The sequence below is a fragment of the Girardinichthys multiradiatus genome, chromosome 22 (assembly GCF_021462225.1).
Source record: "Girardinichthys multiradiatus isolate DD_20200921_A chromosome 22, DD_fGirMul_XY1, whole genome shotgun sequence".
NCBI classification, from domain to species: domain Eukaryota; kingdom Metazoa; phylum Chordata; class Actinopteri; order Cyprinodontiformes; family Goodeidae; genus Girardinichthys; species Girardinichthys multiradiatus.
This window is the reverse complement of record NC_061814.1, coordinates 39435080-39451866: the sequence shown is the minus strand read 5'-3', so window position 1 is coordinate 39451866 and position 16787 is coordinate 39435080. Positions and strand designations below refer to the sequence as shown.

The 16787-nt window shown below is 40.4% G+C and overlaps 1 protein-coding gene across 1 annotated transcript in view; it reads right to left on the bottom strand.

Moving 5' to 3' along the window:
* Positions 1 to 16787, bottom strand: part of LOC124858850 (adhesion G protein-coupled receptor A3) — a 317892-nt gene that overhangs the window by 252481 nt on the left and 48624 nt on the right. Inside the window, exons 3-6 of the mRNA XM_047351126.1 lie at positions 15417 to 15488; positions 10971 to 11042; positions 10739 to 10810; positions 7759 to 7922 (exon numbers count right to left, since the gene is read on the bottom strand). Coding sequence (XP_047207082.1) covers positions 7759 to 7922; positions 10739 to 10810; positions 10971 to 11042; positions 15417 to 15488 — 380 coding nt within the window. The remainder of the gene's footprint in view (positions 1 to 7758; positions 7923 to 10738; positions 10811 to 10970; positions 11043 to 15416; positions 15489 to 16787) is intronic.

Genomic DNA, 16787 nt, shown 5'->3' with positions numbered 1-16787 from the left:
TGGACCGCAAAGTGAAGGCAAAAGGGCCAACAAGTGCTAAGCATCTCTGGGAACTCCTTCAAGACTGTTGGAAAACAATTTCAAGTGACTACCTCTTGAAGCTCATCAACAGAATGTCAAGAGTGTGCATAGCAGTAATCAAAGCAAAAGGCGGCTACTTTGAAGAACCTAGAATATAAGACATATTTTCAGTTGTTTCCCACTTTTTTGTTCCGTATATAATTCCACATGTGTTAATTCGTAGTTTTGATGCGTTCAGTGTGAAACTACAATATTCATAGTCATGAAAATAAAGAAAACTCTTTGAATGAGAAGGTGTGTCCAAACTTTTGGTCTGTACTGTACATAACTTTAACAAGGCTCTGGATTGTTTACACATGTGAATGACTTTCGCTTATAAGAGCCAGCTATTTGAGAAGAACAACCATCAAATAACATTTGAAACCTTGCTCTAACATTACGACACTGCATCCAACTGCAAACAGCTTGTAGTCAAATGAATGAACGAGGTGGTGTAAGATGAAGTTAGTGTAGAGTGCTGTATGAAGGCCAAGAATTGCAGGAGCATGGAGCCCATAATGTTATCACTGTAATCCCATAATGGATGCTATGGGGCCTGAAACGAGTGCTCTTTGTCCTGCCACTGGATTCCTCTCTTGGCTCTTTGTCTGGGGACTGTGCAGAATTAGCCTGTAATTGCTTTGGATTGTTTTGACTAAATGAAAAATACATCCAGTTAGGATTGGAGGAAATCAGTCTACAATGTCTAGGCTTTAGACATCTTTGGATAGCACTGACTGTGTATGTGAAAACAAGAACTGCAGGGGATAATCATGTGCATGATGCACACCAAAACACATATCTCTTAATTAGTTTCCTGGGAGTGGTGTCACATTGTGCAGACAGTGCATCTCCATGTTAGATGGCTGTAGTTCACATATACGCACACAAGGACAAACACACAGATATTTTCTCATTCTCCAGCAATGTCCCTGGCACAATCCAGAAATAAGGAGAGTGGGAGCATGATTTTATCACATATGAAATACAATACCCCTGTGGACTAGGACACAAAGTAAGGAGATAGAGAAAATGAAGGAAAAATCGAGGGAAGGAAAGGGAAAGGCTGGGAAGACAACCATAGTTTCAAATAAAAGAAGGTAAAGACTGTTGGATTTTTCTACTGCTCAATAAAGAAGCCATCTTAATGTCTTTAAAATCTCCCTTTTATACACTAATTGAGAGCAAATACTATACATTAGCTTTCCTTCTTGTTTTTTTTTTACAGTCATGCACAGTGCCCTGTAAATGTACACACGTGGACAAAATTGTTGGTACCCCTCGGTTAATAAAAGAAAAACCCACAATGGTCACAGAAATAACTTGTATGTGACAAAGGTAATAATGAATAGAAATTCAATGAAAATGAACAAATGAAATTCAGACATTGCTTTTTAAATATGCTTCAACATAATTAGCTTTAAAAATAAACTCATGAAACAGGCCTGGACAAAAATGATGGTACCTTTAACTTAATGGTTTGTTGCACAACCTGCTGAGGCAATCACTGCAATCAAACAATTCCTATAACTGTCAATGAGACTTCTGCACCTCTCAGCAGGTATTTTGGCTCACTCCTCATGAGCAAACTGTTCATGTTGTCTCAGGTTTGAAGGGTGCTGTTGGGACCCACAGCCATGGATTACAACATGTGGTACAAATTTTCTGGAACTTTCAAAATAAATCGCATTAACCTACTTCCAGCCAGCCAGGAAAGGGGATAACAGCAGACTTCCCGTGATGTCACTGGCTGTATAAAAACACCCCCTTTCCAATGAATCGATCTCTTCCACACTGATCTCGAGAGGATCTGAATAGGAGAGACAGCGCGCTAATGTCTCTTTGCTGGCAAACAGACATAACTCTTCAAACTGGATCCAAGAGTGTCATACGATAACGCAATCATATGCACTAAGTTAAGTACAAATGAATTGCTGTTGGTGTATCCGGTATTCATTCATGAACAGGGGTAATTAAGGTACAAGTGTGGCTCGACTTTTCTCTCTGAGATCTGCAGAAGCTAACTGTTTCCAGAGAGTTCCCACCAAGCCGAGTGAATCAGTTTCCCAAAGGAAGGACAACGGGACGCATCACAGTGGTTACGGCAGTAACTGTGCAGTTTGGTCGGCGAGCCGCCCCAACCAACAGCTACGGAGATTAGTTGAAGCAAATATTTTGTTCACAGAGCTTTCTTTAAACGCCGGACAAATTTTCCTCAGCACGGTTCACATGAGAGGTTAGGTGGTTTGGGTAGAGAGATAGAAGTAATTTAGGATGAAATAATCTAAACTTTTTTCCGTTTTATGAAGTTTGGTTTTGTTTATGTGAAACTCACCTATTGTAGTGCTAGCAGGCTATCTGCTCAGCACGTGCTAAGTTAGTGTGTTCTGTGTTTGTTTTAAAGTTAAGAAAAACTTTATTTAAAGGGTGATTTTAAACACAGAAGATAAGCATAACGTGCCGTCCATGCTTATGCTTTTTAACCCTTTTATTTGCGGTATTTTAAAGGTATGTGTTTGATTCTGATGATAAACTACAAGCTTCTTTTGTTAGCTTTAATTGCTAACAGCTAAGAACACATGTTTGCCTGCTAAGATCATTTACCCAAAAAAGTTGTTGGTTTTCAATCTAGTAAAATATTTCCCTAAACATTATTTTACTAAACGTGATAACTAAGTAAACACCATTAAGCCCCATTTCCCCAGAAAGATTTGGTTCTTTTCCAAAATAATATTTCCTTAAATATTATTTTACTATTTCCTTAATAATATTTCTTTAAATATTATTTTAATAAATAAAGGCAGCTAATTAAACACCGTTGAGAATTAGTCATCCAGAAGTTTGGTTTTATTCAGCAGATCATTCTTAAAACATTATTTTATTAAAATAATATTTTATCTAATCATGCATTGTGAATGGTTGTCTAAAGGTATGCTGATTATTGCCTAAGTTAGTTCCAAGACTAACTTAACTTCATTTCCAAATTCTTCAAGATAATCCTTGGTCCTCAAACATAAATAACATTGCATGGTAATGTTGCATCACTCTTTTGGTCATGATTTTCAACAATCTTTTATTCACTTGTTTATATTGTACATAGCCCATTACTCTTCCTTATTCTTTAATTCTGCTTGGTAGTTTAGTTGGATTGTTTTAGCATGGTGAAGACTTTGTTGATTGAAATATGTTTGGCTTTGAGTTGACTTATTTTGTTAATAAATTCTTGTATTTTAAGAAATTGTGTGAACTCATTCCATGTGTGTTTTGCTGTTCAATAATGTCAGAGCTTGCATCCCTTTTGACTTTGTCCTAATAACACTGCCTTATTGGGCTGGTATTCACAGTACAACCCATAACAGACTGAAATATTATTTTATAAAATATTAAAATATTAATATTAACATATTCATATTCATAATCACAACAGTGCCTTTTCCATGTTTCAGCTCCTTTCAAAGATGCTCAATAGGATTTAGGTCAGGGCTCATAGAAGGCCTCTTCAGAATAGTCCAATGTTTTCCACTTAGCCATACAGGTCCTTCTCAAAATATTAGCATATTGTGATAAAGTTCATTATTTTCCATAATGTCATGAGGAAAATTTAACATTCATATATTTTAGATTCATTGCACACTAACTGAAATATTTCAGGTCTTTTATTGTCTTAATATGGATGATTTTGGCATACAGCTCATGAAAACCCAAAATTCCTATCTCACAAAATTAGCATATTTCATCCGACCAATAAAAGAAAAGTGTTTTTAATACAAAAAACGTCAACCTTCAAATAATCATGTACAGTTATGCACTCAATACTTGGTCGGGAATCCTTTTGCAGAAATGACTGCTTCAATGCGGCGTGGCATGGAGGCAATCAGCCTGTGGCACTGCTGAGGTCTTATGGAGGCCCAGGATGCTTCGATAGCGGCCTTTAGCTCATCCAGAGTGTTGGGTCTTGAGTCTCTCAACGTTCTCTTCACAATATGCCACAGATTCTCTATGGGGTTCAGGTCAGGAGAGTTGGCAGGCCAATTGAGCACAGTGATACCATGGTCAGTAAACCATTTTCCAATGGTTTTGGCACTGTGAGCAGATGCCAGGTCGTGCTGAAAAATGAAATCTTCATCTCCATATAGCTTTTCAGCCTATGGAAGCATGAAGTGCTCCAAAATCTCCTGATAGCTAGCTGCATTGACCCTGCCCTTGATAAAACACAGTGGACCAACACCAGCAGCTGACACGGCACCCCAGACCATCACTGACTGTGGGTACTTGACACTGGACTTCTGGCATTTTGGCATTTCCTTCTCCCCAGTCTTCCTCCAGACTCTGGCACCTTGATTTCCGAATGACATGCAGAATTTGCTTTCATCCGAAAAAAGTACTTTGGACCGCTGAGCAACAGTCCAGTACAGCTTCTCTGTAGCCCAGGTCAGGCGCTTCTGCCGCTGTTTCTGGTTCAAAAGTGGCTTGACCTGGGGAATGCGGCACCTGTAGCCCATTTCCTGCACACCCCTGTGCACGGTGGCTCTGGATGTTTCTACTCCAGACTCAGTCCACTGCTTCCGCAGGTCCCCCAAGGTCTGGAATCGGCCCTTCTCCACAATCTTCCTCAAGGTCCGGTCACCTCTTCTCGTTGTGCAACGTTTTCTGCCACACTTTTTCCTTCCCACAGACTTCCCACTCAGGTGCCTTGATACAGCACTCTGGGAACAGCCTATTTGTTCAGAAATTTCTTTCTGTGTCTTACCCTCTTGCTTGAGGGTGTCAATAGTGGCCTTCTGGACAGCAGTCAGGTCGGCAGTCTTACCCATGATTGGGGTTTTGAGTGATGAACCAGGCTGGGAGTTTTAAAGGCCTCAGGAATCTTTTGCAGGTGTTTAGAGTTAACTCGTTGATTCAGATGATTAGGTTCATAGCTCGTTTAGAGACCCTTTTAATGATATGCTAATTTTGTGAGATAGGAATTTTGGGTTTTCATGAGCTGTATGCCAAAATCATCCGTATTAAGACAATAAAAGACCTGAAATATTTCAGTTAGTGTGCAATGAATCTAAAGTATCTGAATGTTAAATTTTCATCATGACATTATGGAAAATAATGAACTTTATCACAATATGCTAATATTTTGAGAAGGACCTGTACTCGGGTGTTTTTAGTTGTGTTTTGGGTCATTATCCTGTTGCAAGACCCATGACCTGCGACTGAGACCAAGCTTTCTGTCACTGGGCAGCGCATTTCTCTCTAGAATCCCTTGATGGTCTTGAGATTTCATTATACCCTGCGCAGATTCAAGACACTCTGTGCCAGATGCAGCAAAGCAGCCCCAGAAAATAACAGAGCCTCTTCCATGTTTCACAGTAGGGACTGTGTTCTTTTCTTCATATGCTTCATTTTTCCATCTGCAAACATAGAGCTAATGTGCCTTGCCAAAATGTTCAATTTTTGTCTCATCTGTCCATAGGACATTCTCCCAGAAGCTTTGTGGCTTGTCAACATGTAGTTTGACAAATTCCAGTCTGGCTTTTTTATGATTTCTTTTCAACAATGGTGTTCTCCTTGGTCATCTCCCATTAAGTCCACTTTGCCTCAAACAACGTTGGATGGTGCGATCTGACACTGATGTTCCTTGAGCTTGAAGTTCACCTTTAATCTCTTTAGAATGTTTTCGGGGCTCTTATGTTACAATTCGTATTATTCGTCTCTTTGTTTTGTCATCAATTTTCCTTCTGCGGCCACGTCCAGGGAGGTTGGCTACAGTCCCATGGATCTTAAATTTCTGAATAATATGTGCAACTGTAGTCACAGGAACATGAAGCTGCTTGGAGATGGTCTTATTACCTTTACGTTTAACATGCTTGTCTATAAATTTCTTTCTAATCTCCTGAGACAACTCTTTCCTTCGCTTCCTTGTTGAGTGTAGTACATACCATGTCACCAAACAGCACAGTGACTACCTGTAGCCCTATATGTAGGCCCACTGACTGATTACAAGAATGTAGACACCTGCGATGCTAATTAATGGACACACCTTGATTTAACATGTCCCTTTGGTCACATTATTTTCAGGGGTACCATCATTTTTGTCCAGGTCTGTTTCATTAGTTTAAAGCATGTTTGAAAAGCAATCTCTGACTTTCATTTGTTCATTTTCATAGAATTTTTATTCAGTTTTACCTTTGTCAGATTCAAGTTATTTCTGTGACCATTGTGGGTTTTTCTTTCATTAACCGAGGGGTACCAACAATTTTGTCCACGTGTATATGTGTACTTGCATTTTTTTCACAGCCTGTTTACTGGGATTTCATGATAAATACACAATGATATGCATACATGTGAAGTGGAAAGAAAATTATGTGTGGGTTTCATTTTTTTTCACAAATAAAATCCCAGACATTTTGACGTGCATTTGTTCCCCTCTGTAAATACTATGTAGAACCATCTTTCTTTTAAGGTATGTTTCTACTAGCTTTGCACATCAATAGACTAAGATTTTTGCCCAGTCATCTTTGCAAAAAAAGCATAAGCATAGTCAGATTCAGTTGGGCATGATTCTGCCATGTTTCATTGTCAAGAAAGAGAGTTTATAACAAAATTTATGTACTTCAGTTATGGTCTCATGTGACCAAATCACCTTCCACCACCGGCTTGCTGTGTTGTATACAAAGATTGTAGCAAACCTTAAATGGAACTTTATATGGCTTTCTTTCAGCAGTTGTTTTCCTCTTGCCATTCTTCCATAACGGCCAAGATTGTGGAGTAATAGTTGTTTTGGCAACATACTGTTCCAGCTGTGGATGCCTCCAGCTCCTCCAGGGTAACCGGGGGCCTATTGGTTACCCTTCAGCGCTTTGAGTGTCTCGTTGCTGAAAAGCGCTATATAAATAAACTTACCTTACCTTCTGCTTAATGTTGTCCTTGGCTACTCTGTCAGTTAAACTGAATGGCCATGTTTTAGTAGATTTGTGGTTATGCCATACTGAATTTACAGTGCTGTGTAAGATGCTCACAGTTTGGGATATGATTTTGTAATCTAATCCTGCTTTAAAATTTGCAACATCTTTATAGCTGACCTGTCTGGTGTCTTCCTTGGACCTCATGATGGTGATTGTTCAATAATGTTCTCAAACAAACCTCTGAGACCTTCAAAGAACAGCTGAATTTATGCTCAGAATTAGTTACACACAAGTGGACTCTGTTTAATAATTTGGTCATTTGTGAAGACAACTGGTAGGACTCGATTGTATTCAGGAGTATCAGACTAAAGAGGGTGAATATAAAAGTGCAGCACATGTTTCCTCCTTTTAATAATAATAAAAAAATAAATAAAATGTATCGTTTTTATTTCACTTAACAATCATACACTACTTTGTGCTGGCCTATGGATGGATGGATGGATGAATGAATGGATGGATGAATGGATGGATGGATGGATGGATGTATCATTTAGAGAATTGTGAGCTCACCTTGTCTAAGATTTTGCAGAATCTGTCAAAAGCTGCCAGTTCAAAAAACTAACAACAAATAAAAAGCTTGATTGGTTCCCACTCTTTGCATCTTATTATCTAAAGATGGTGGGATTAGAAGAAATTCTTCAGTTGTCATAGAAAAAAATTTGTTAGTTTGACATTTTGTCTCATCTGCATTAATGATATCATCTCTTTTAGCCCTAAACTGTTATGGAAAACAAGGCCTTACCACATTTTAACTGCTGTTCTCGAAGGTTGCGGAACTCCAGGCCATGGAGGTGGGTTGGGAAAACGCAGACCGTGTCATTACCAACCCTCACTGAGTTCTGTTGAGCCCAAAGGAGCAGCCACTTCAGCTGACAGTCACAGAACAACGTCTCAGTGCCAAAGGTCCTGGTGGCAATGTCAGTATACAGTTAAGACATTATTCAGTAGGGTTTAAATCTCAAGGGCACACATGTAACATGCTTAATAAGTAAAATGTCCGCAATGCAAACATACGCAAACAAATTTTGTACAATAAACAAAAGTCACAATTAGAGTCTAGGAAATCATGCTTTTATCCCCTACAAATATTTTAGGTTTGCTTATTTACAAGTAATAAGGAGTCTGTTTTGTTAATTGAAGTTTTGTTTTAATGGAGACAGAGAGAATGTAACCAAATGTCTAAAAAGACCACATTACATCAAAGTTAGAAATTGATTTCCATGTCATGAACAGAATCAAGTAAGCCTCAAGGAAAACATGACTTGAGAGGTATTTTCTATATTTGGTCACCAGGTTTAAACCAAAATTCTTTATGTTTCTTGGCTGTTACTATTCGAGCTTCAGGTACTTCCAAAGATTTCCTGCAGGATTGTGGTCTGCAGAATGACTGGGCCACTCCATTCCTTTTATGTGGTTATCATTTATCCATTCCTTTGTTACTTTGGTGGTTATTCGGTACATGGTCGCAGGAGGAGCTGGTGCCTATCTCCAGTGGTCTACAACGTAGACAGGTTGTCAGTCCATCGCAGGGCAACATAGAGACAAACAACCATGCGCACACCCATTCACACTTAAGAGCAATTTAGAGAGACCAAGTAACAGTCATGTTTTTGGACTGTTGGAGGAAGCTGGAGTACCTGGAGAGAACCCACGCATGCATGGGGAGAACATGCAAACTCCATGCAGAAAGACCCCTGGCCAGGAGTCGAAACGAGGATTGTGCTACCAACTGTGCTACTGTGCAGCCCTGCAGTGAACTCATTTTCAGAAAACTAATGGCAAACATAATGCTTCTGCCTCTGTGATTGATTGTGAAGAAGGGGTCTATCTCAGGATGTCTCTTCGCAAAATTCAGTTGATGTCAAGAAGTTCAATTTCGGCCTCACCGGACCACTGCATTTTCTCCCAAGCTTTCTCTGAATCATTTAGATGTTCACTAGCAAACTCAGGACAGATATGTACATGTTCCTTCTATAGCAGGCAGCTTCAATATTTAAATAAATTACAGTGCTTTGAGTTACCAATGGTGTTCTTGGCAACAGTAGTCCCAACTACCTTCAGATCATTGACAAGCTCCTTCTGTGTAGCTGTGGGCTGATTCCACAGCTGAACAAAGGGATTTGATGGTCATTTTATAACAATTTCATTTCCAACAGTTTTCACCTTTCCACCAATTGTCTTGCTAATGGTCTTGTAGCCCATTTTAGCCATTTTAGAGATGTACTAATATGTCCCCGATGTCCTGTTAAGAGCTCTTTGGTTTTCTCATCAGGGATTAGATATAGCAATAGAAGAAACTGATTGTGTGGACAGGTGTGCTCTATACACAAAGTTAGTGACATGTAGCATTTGGGACATAACCATTCTGTGGGAACCATGATTCTGGTTCTGTTGTAAGCGTTCAAATACTTATTTCTCTCTGTCTCTCTTAATGAAAGATAAACTTTACTATAAAAACAAAAGTTTATTCAAATTAATTCATTGAATCAAATACACTTACTGGCCACTTTATTAGGTACACTGTGATGGCCCCTCTGGTCCACTATCTGTATCCCTCTTTGTTTTAATTTTTTCCTCCTCTTTTGTAAAAGTGCCTCTTCTTTTCTTCCTCACTGATCTGGTTGGAGCAGGCAGCTGTTTGTTGCACTCATATCCTTGCGGCAGGCATGACACATGATTGACTTCTATTGTTTTGTAAAATAAATCTATTTTTTTATCCGCCAATCCTTGTATGTCTCCCATATTTGTTGCACCCTCAGAGTAACAACACCTTTCCAGGTTTGTCCCCAATTTGCCATCAGAACTGCACTAATTCTTCATGGCATAGCTTAAACACATCAGAGACATTGCAAACAGATTTTGGATCTATATTGGCAGGGCAAAATTCTGCAGAACATTCAGTTAAACTTCAAAGAGAGGCATGCAGGAGGCATCCTGATCAGATGGCCAAACTACCTCAAATGACATCAGCAGCTTAACTCTTTGCTGCCCCTGACTGGGCTCCTAACGGACAGTTATCCTTGAGGGCAGATGTCCTGTAACTTTTGGATGCATCTATCCTTCAACACACCTGAATCAAATAATTAGGTAATTAACAGGACTCTGGAGAATATGACTTCATACTGAAGAGATAATTGAACCATTTGATTCAAGTGTGTTGGGTTAGCCCTAACCCAACACAACTAATGCAACCCCAATTATTTTAACCACTACATCATCCTACCATCCCTCCTAAACAAGAGACCAAGATACTTGAAGTCCTCCTCTTGAAGCAGAGCCTGATGCCCAATCCGGAGGAAGATATTCACCTTCTTCTCACGGAGAACCATGACCTCAGATTAAGAAGAGTGGAGTCTGTTGCAATGAGTGGTCATTTGAGGTACTGTTGCCTTTTCTCATCTGAAACCAGTAAGCCATTTCTCTTCTCACCTCTGAGGTAAGCAAAACATTTTCATCCACACAGCTAAACAGTTCTCTTTTTCAGACCATTGTTTTTAAACCCGATAAATAGTTGTTTGTAAAAATCCCAGTATACAAGCTGTTTCTGAAATACTCAGTCTAAAGACATTTGCAAGTTGCTGCAATGTAATTGCCTGACTTGCTATTTATTTAAACAAGCAATTGAACAGAGTACCTAATTAAGTGGCTGTTGAGTACATCTGCCTCACTTAAATATATATATACATATATATACATATATATATATTATTTGTTCATCTTACAGTATTCTAAGATCCTGGAGGTTTGTGAAGAGTCCCGTCGAGAGTGTGGAGAAAATGTTCCCAGACAAATTCCTGTTTGTGAAAACAGAAAACACACACATTTCCAGAAACACATAACAGAAAGAACTCCCACTTCTGCATACCTTATGCAAAACTAAGGCCACTTAAAAGGTATTAGCCTATGTAGACAAAATGGAAAATAAAAATTTTGAGAACCCAGGTGGCTACTCACAATTTTGAGAGTGTGCCCAGATCAAGAAACATCTCAGGTGAGAGACAGCCAATTCTGTTGTCAGACAGATCCCTATAAGGACAAAAAAGGCAAAGAAGAAAAATGCCTCACTTGACTTAGAGAATTGTCCTGACATTGTCGTCAGAATAAGTAAGAACAGAAATCTGAGATGTGTCTGTGGTAATATGTGCTTCAAGGCATGCCTGCCTGCACAGGAAACTTAAGCAGCTGAAAACGCTGTTTTTCTCTGTCATTTATGCCACTTGGTGAGAAATCTGTCCTGACCTTTTGCAAAATTTCACATTTCACATAACAACTGCTGGCACACACACACATACACGCATCCTTTCTAACACAAACACATTTGAACGCTTGGATCAGGCGCTCGAGTGGCAGAGCACTATTGTGTCCAAATCTCCACGCCCACACACACTATAATTAAAGAGCTGCTGGTCTGGAGCAGCTGTGGGAAAATAAGCAGAGCACTCGAATAATCACCAGTTGGGGAGCACTTAAATTAGCCCTCTGCTTTTCCCCAAGGCTGCGTGCACACGCGCCCAGAATCAATATTGTTAACTCACTGTTTTTATCCCCGGCAGTCCAGATCCTACTATCAGGCTGCAATCATGTCCCTTACTCCTTAACCTTTTATGTAGAAGCAATCATTAAAGAAAGTACAGAGGTAGAAGCAGGGCCTGCTGAGAAAAAAACAAACTTTTTTTCCTTTTAAATATTGAATATTTTTCCAGCTTTGAATAAAAAACAGATAAAAATAGCATTTACAAGATGTCAAACCCATTGTTACGGCTTGTTGCTGGGTGTGATGGTCTACTTATTCTGTCTATATGTTCTATTACTGTGCTGCAGAATGTGGCTGAACAATAACTAGGACTCTTGACCCGGATGCTTCCAAAACAACAAATAGACACTTCAGCCTCTTCAATGACGCTCTCACTTGGGCGCACCCGGTCCCCTTCATCACGCAGCAGTCCAGCCTTTCGAAACCCGTTTGTGATTTTCCATGTTGATGAGGGTGAATATAAATGTGTGATTTACAATACCGGTAATTGCATTGTGAAAGTGCTCTTGATTTATCGCACAAGTTCTTTGGACCTCTTTGAACTTCTCATCAATTTGATTCTTCTACTGTTACCAGGCTAAATGTTTTTGGCGGCATGAAAAAAAAACATGCATTACCCGCACCGTTGTATAGGCCGCAGTGTTCAAAGTGTGTGAAAAAAGTAGCGGCTTATAGTGCGGAATTTACGGTATATATATAGTTCATAGTAGGTATGTCTCCATTCTATGTCTACTTATTTGGAACATTTTGGCTCATTTAGGTTATTTACTGGTGAGGTCAAAAAAGGCCACTGTGTCAAGAATTCTTGAAAAAAATATTGACAAATATTCTTGACAAATCAAGAAGCGGTCAGGGAACATGTATATTTTCCCTCGCAAAACTATGCATAACCCTTAAACCTTTTGCATTTTATCACATTGCAACCCCCCTACTTGAACCACCACCTTAATGTGGTGGAGGGGTTTGAGTGCTCAAATGATCCTAGAGGCTATGTTGTCTGGGGCTTAAATGCCCCTGGTAGGGTCTCCCATGGCATACAGGCTCTAGGTGACAGGTCAGACAAAGAGCGGTTCAAGAATCCTTCATGAGGAATAATACAGGTCCTTCTCAAAATATTAGCATATTGTGATAAAGTTCATTATTTTCCATAATGTAATGATGAAAATTTAACATTCATATATTTTAGATTCATTGCACACTAACTGAAATATTTCAGGTCTTTTATTGTCTTAATATGGATGATTTTGGCATACAGCTCATGAAAACCCAAAATCCCTATCTCACAAAATTAGCATATCATTAAAAGGGTCTCTAAACGAGCTATGAACCTAATCATCTGAATCAACGAGTTAAATCCCATCACCTGCAAAAGATTCCTGAGGTCTTTAAAACTCCCAGCCTGGTTCATCACTCAAAACCCCAATCATGGGTAAGACTGCTGACCTGACTGCTGTCCAGAAGGCCACTATTGACACCCTCAAGCAAGAGGGTAAGACACAGAAAGAAATTTCTGAACGAATAGGCTGTTCCCAGAGTGCTGTATCAAGGAACCTCAGTGGGAAGTTTGTGGGAAGGAAAAAATGTGGCAGAAAACGCTGCACAACGAGAAGAGGTGACCGGACCCTGAGGACGATTGTGAAGAAGGGCCGATTCCAGACTTTGGGGGACCCGCGGAAGCAGTGGACTGAGTCTGGAGTAGAAACATCCAGAGCCACCGTGCACAGGCGTGTGCAGGAAATGGGCTACAGGTACCGCATTCCCCAGGTCAAGCCACTTTTGAACCAGAAACAGCGGCAGAAGCGCCTGACCTGGGCTACAGAGAAGCAGCACTGGACTGTTGCTCAGTGGTCCAAAGTACTTTTTTCGGATGAAAGCAAATTCTGCATGTCATTCGGAAATCAAGGGGCCAGAGTCTGGAGGAAGACTGGGGAGAAGGAAATGCCAAAATGCCAGAAGTCCAGTGTCAAGTACCCACAGTCAGTGATGGTCTGGGGTGCCGTGTCAGCTGCTGGTGTTGGTCCACTGTGTTTTATCAAGGGCAGGGTCAATGCAGCTAGCTATCAGGAGATTTTGGAGCACTTCATGCTTCCATCTGCTGAAAAGCTTTATGGAGATGAAGATGTCATTTTTCAGCACGACCTGGCACCTGCTCACAGTGCCAAAACCACTGGTAAATGGTTTACTGACCATGGTATCACTGTGCTCAATTGGCCTGCCAACTCTCCTGACCTGAACCCCATAGAGAATCTGTGGGATATTGCGAAGAGAACGTTGGGAGACTCAAGACCCAACACTCTGGATGAGCTAAAGGCCGCTATCGAAGCATCCTGGGCCTCCATAAGACCTCAGCAGTGCCACAGGCTGATTGCCTCCATGCCACGCCGCATTGAAGCAGTCATTTCTGCAAAAGGATTCCCGACCAAGTATTGAGTGCATAACTGTACATGATTATTTGAAGGTTGACGTTTTTTGTATTAAAAACACTTTTCTTTTTTTGGTCGGATGAAATATGCTAATTTTGTGAGATAGGAATTTTGGGTTTTCATGAGCTGTATGCCACAATCATCCGTATTAAGACAATAAAAGACCTGAAATATTTCAGTTAGTGTGCAATGAATCTAAAATATATGAATGTTAAATTTTCATCATGACATTATGGAAAATAATGAACTTTATCACAATATGCTAATATTTTGAGAAGGACCTGTATATTGAGGCACGTGACGTCACCCGGTACGCCGGAGAGCGCCTGGTGGAGCAAACTCCTCCTCAAGTGGAGGAGTTCAAGTATCTCGGGGTCTTGTTCACGAGTGAGGGAAGAATGGAGCGGGAGATCGACAGACGGATCGGTGCGGCTGCCGCAGTAATGGGGGCGCTGTGCCGGTCCGTTGTGGTGAAGAGAGAGCTGAGCCGAAAAGCGAAGCTCCCGATTTACCAGACGGTCTACGTTCCTACCCTCACCTATGGCCATGAACTTTGGGTCATGACCGAAAGACCGAGATCTCGGATACAAGCGGCTGAAATGAGCTTCCTCCGTAGGGTGGCCGGGCATTCCCTTAGAGATAGGGTGAGGAGTTCGGCCATCCGGGAGGGGCTCGGACTAGAGCCGCTGCTCCTCCACATCGAGAGGAGTCAGTTGAGGTGGCTCGGGCATCTACACCGGATGCCTCCAGGCACGTCCCACCGGGAGGAGCCCCAGGGGAAGGCCCAGGACACGCTGGAGGGACTATGTCTCTCGGCTGGCCTGGGAACACCTTGGGCTCTCCCCAGTGGAGCTGGAGGAGGTGTCTGGGGAGAGGGACGTCTGGGTGTCTCTGCTGAGTCTGCTGCCTCTGCGACCCGGTCCCGGATAAGCGGAAGACGACGAGTGGACGAGGAGTGGAGTGCAACCAAAAACATCAATGCATTTTATGTGCCCCCAACTACACATGTGTTGCTGAGCACTGCCAGTCAGCTGGCTGAGAAAGAGCCGAGTCCAACTCAGATTAGTTTTGCTATGCTTGACAATAACAGTATTATAACTGCAATAATCAAATTTTATTATTTTAGCAGCAGTAGGAACAACTAACTAAAACAGCGTTTGTGTTTTAAATTAAATTAGATTTTATTTTAGCTTTGTTAATACAGTGATTTTTTTCTTCAAAGCTATCATACCCTGAGAGCATTGTTGAAACTCCAGCAATTTGCACAGCTTTTTAAAATCTAATTCTTTCCACTGTATTCCTCATGACTTTAAGTAAAGGGTCCAGTGGAAACGGAAAATCTAGGGATTCGGGGAGGGTTATAAAAATAAATACAAAACTCTACATTTAGTCTTTTTTGCTGTATTGTTGTATCAGGCTGTTTTAAGGCTTAATCACACTTACAGTTTCCTTAAGGCCAAAAGACCACGGAAAGCTCCAGGCTCCACAGTACTTATCAGATTATTCTTCAGGTACCTAGAGAAGAGAGACACATAGAAAGAGTCAGATATAACTATCCTACACATTTATCCATCCATTTGATCAATGGTGAGAAAAGAGCTCTTAGATGAAATTTAGTGACCTTCTATTTGCAGACTACACAAACAAGCAATGACCTACGATGCCATCAAACCATCTATGAGGCCTGCCAAGTCCAGTCGGTATTATGTTCAGCTTGTGCTTGGGAATAAAGGACGTTTTTAAACATTCAAGAAGCCTCATTAAAGCAGTGATTTTATTTTTATTTTAACAGATGTAATTAGGAAATGCTGGCATCATGCTTCAGTAAGATAACTTGCACCTGTTAGCTAGACCACACAGACCATTTCCTGCAAGCTGGAGATCCAAACCACATGCAGCAAAAAGGCAAAAACACACATGTGGCAGCTCCAGACCAGCTCTTGTCCACCAACACCGCCTACCGTTAAAATTCTCACAATACTAAAAATGGATCTCAGAAAAATCTCTTCTCTGGCTTTCTTTGCAGGCCAAGGAAAACTTCCTGAAATTGTGTCTCTCATTTCCTTTAACTCTGCCCTGTAGGCTGTGTGCGATGAGGAGCAGAAGACGGGTTGTGCTTATTTTAAAATCTGAATAACAATATGGTTCAGGCAGTTCTTTTCTGGGTTATTTTTTTCCTAATGAACAATAAATAAGGCAAAATGTAAGACCACAGCCAGACACCTCTTGTTCTACTGGACTCTCAAAGACATAGCTGTTGTAACTCCAGTTTTGCTTTTACATCGGGTTTAGTTGCACTTTAAAAAGAAAGGTGATGTAACACAGTTGTAAACATTCCCATCCCAGCTTTTTTGAAACATGTTGCAAGCATCAAATTGAAGATGAGTGAATATTTGCAAAAGAAACAATTACATTTATTATTTTGAATATTAAATATTTTGTCTTTGTAATCTATTCACTTGCATATAGGTTCAACAGGATCTGTAAATCAGTTAATTCTGTTTTTATGTTATGTTTTTCACAATGTCCCAACTTCACAAGATTTGGGGTTGTATATTTGAGCTTGTAAATATGACTTTAATCTTGTGTGGACAAACAAAGTCCTCTATAAATTCAAACATGCACACTCAACACTTGTTGCTAAATATGATTGCAGTTAAATGTTGGGTAATCAATCCAAACATATCACTGAAAGGCCAAAATGACCTAATGAAAATATACAAACTTCCAATTGCAATTAAAAGACTGAACTATTTCTTTAATAGAGAAGTCAACTTTGTTAAAAAAGCATCCTTGTCACGTACATAGGAAGAA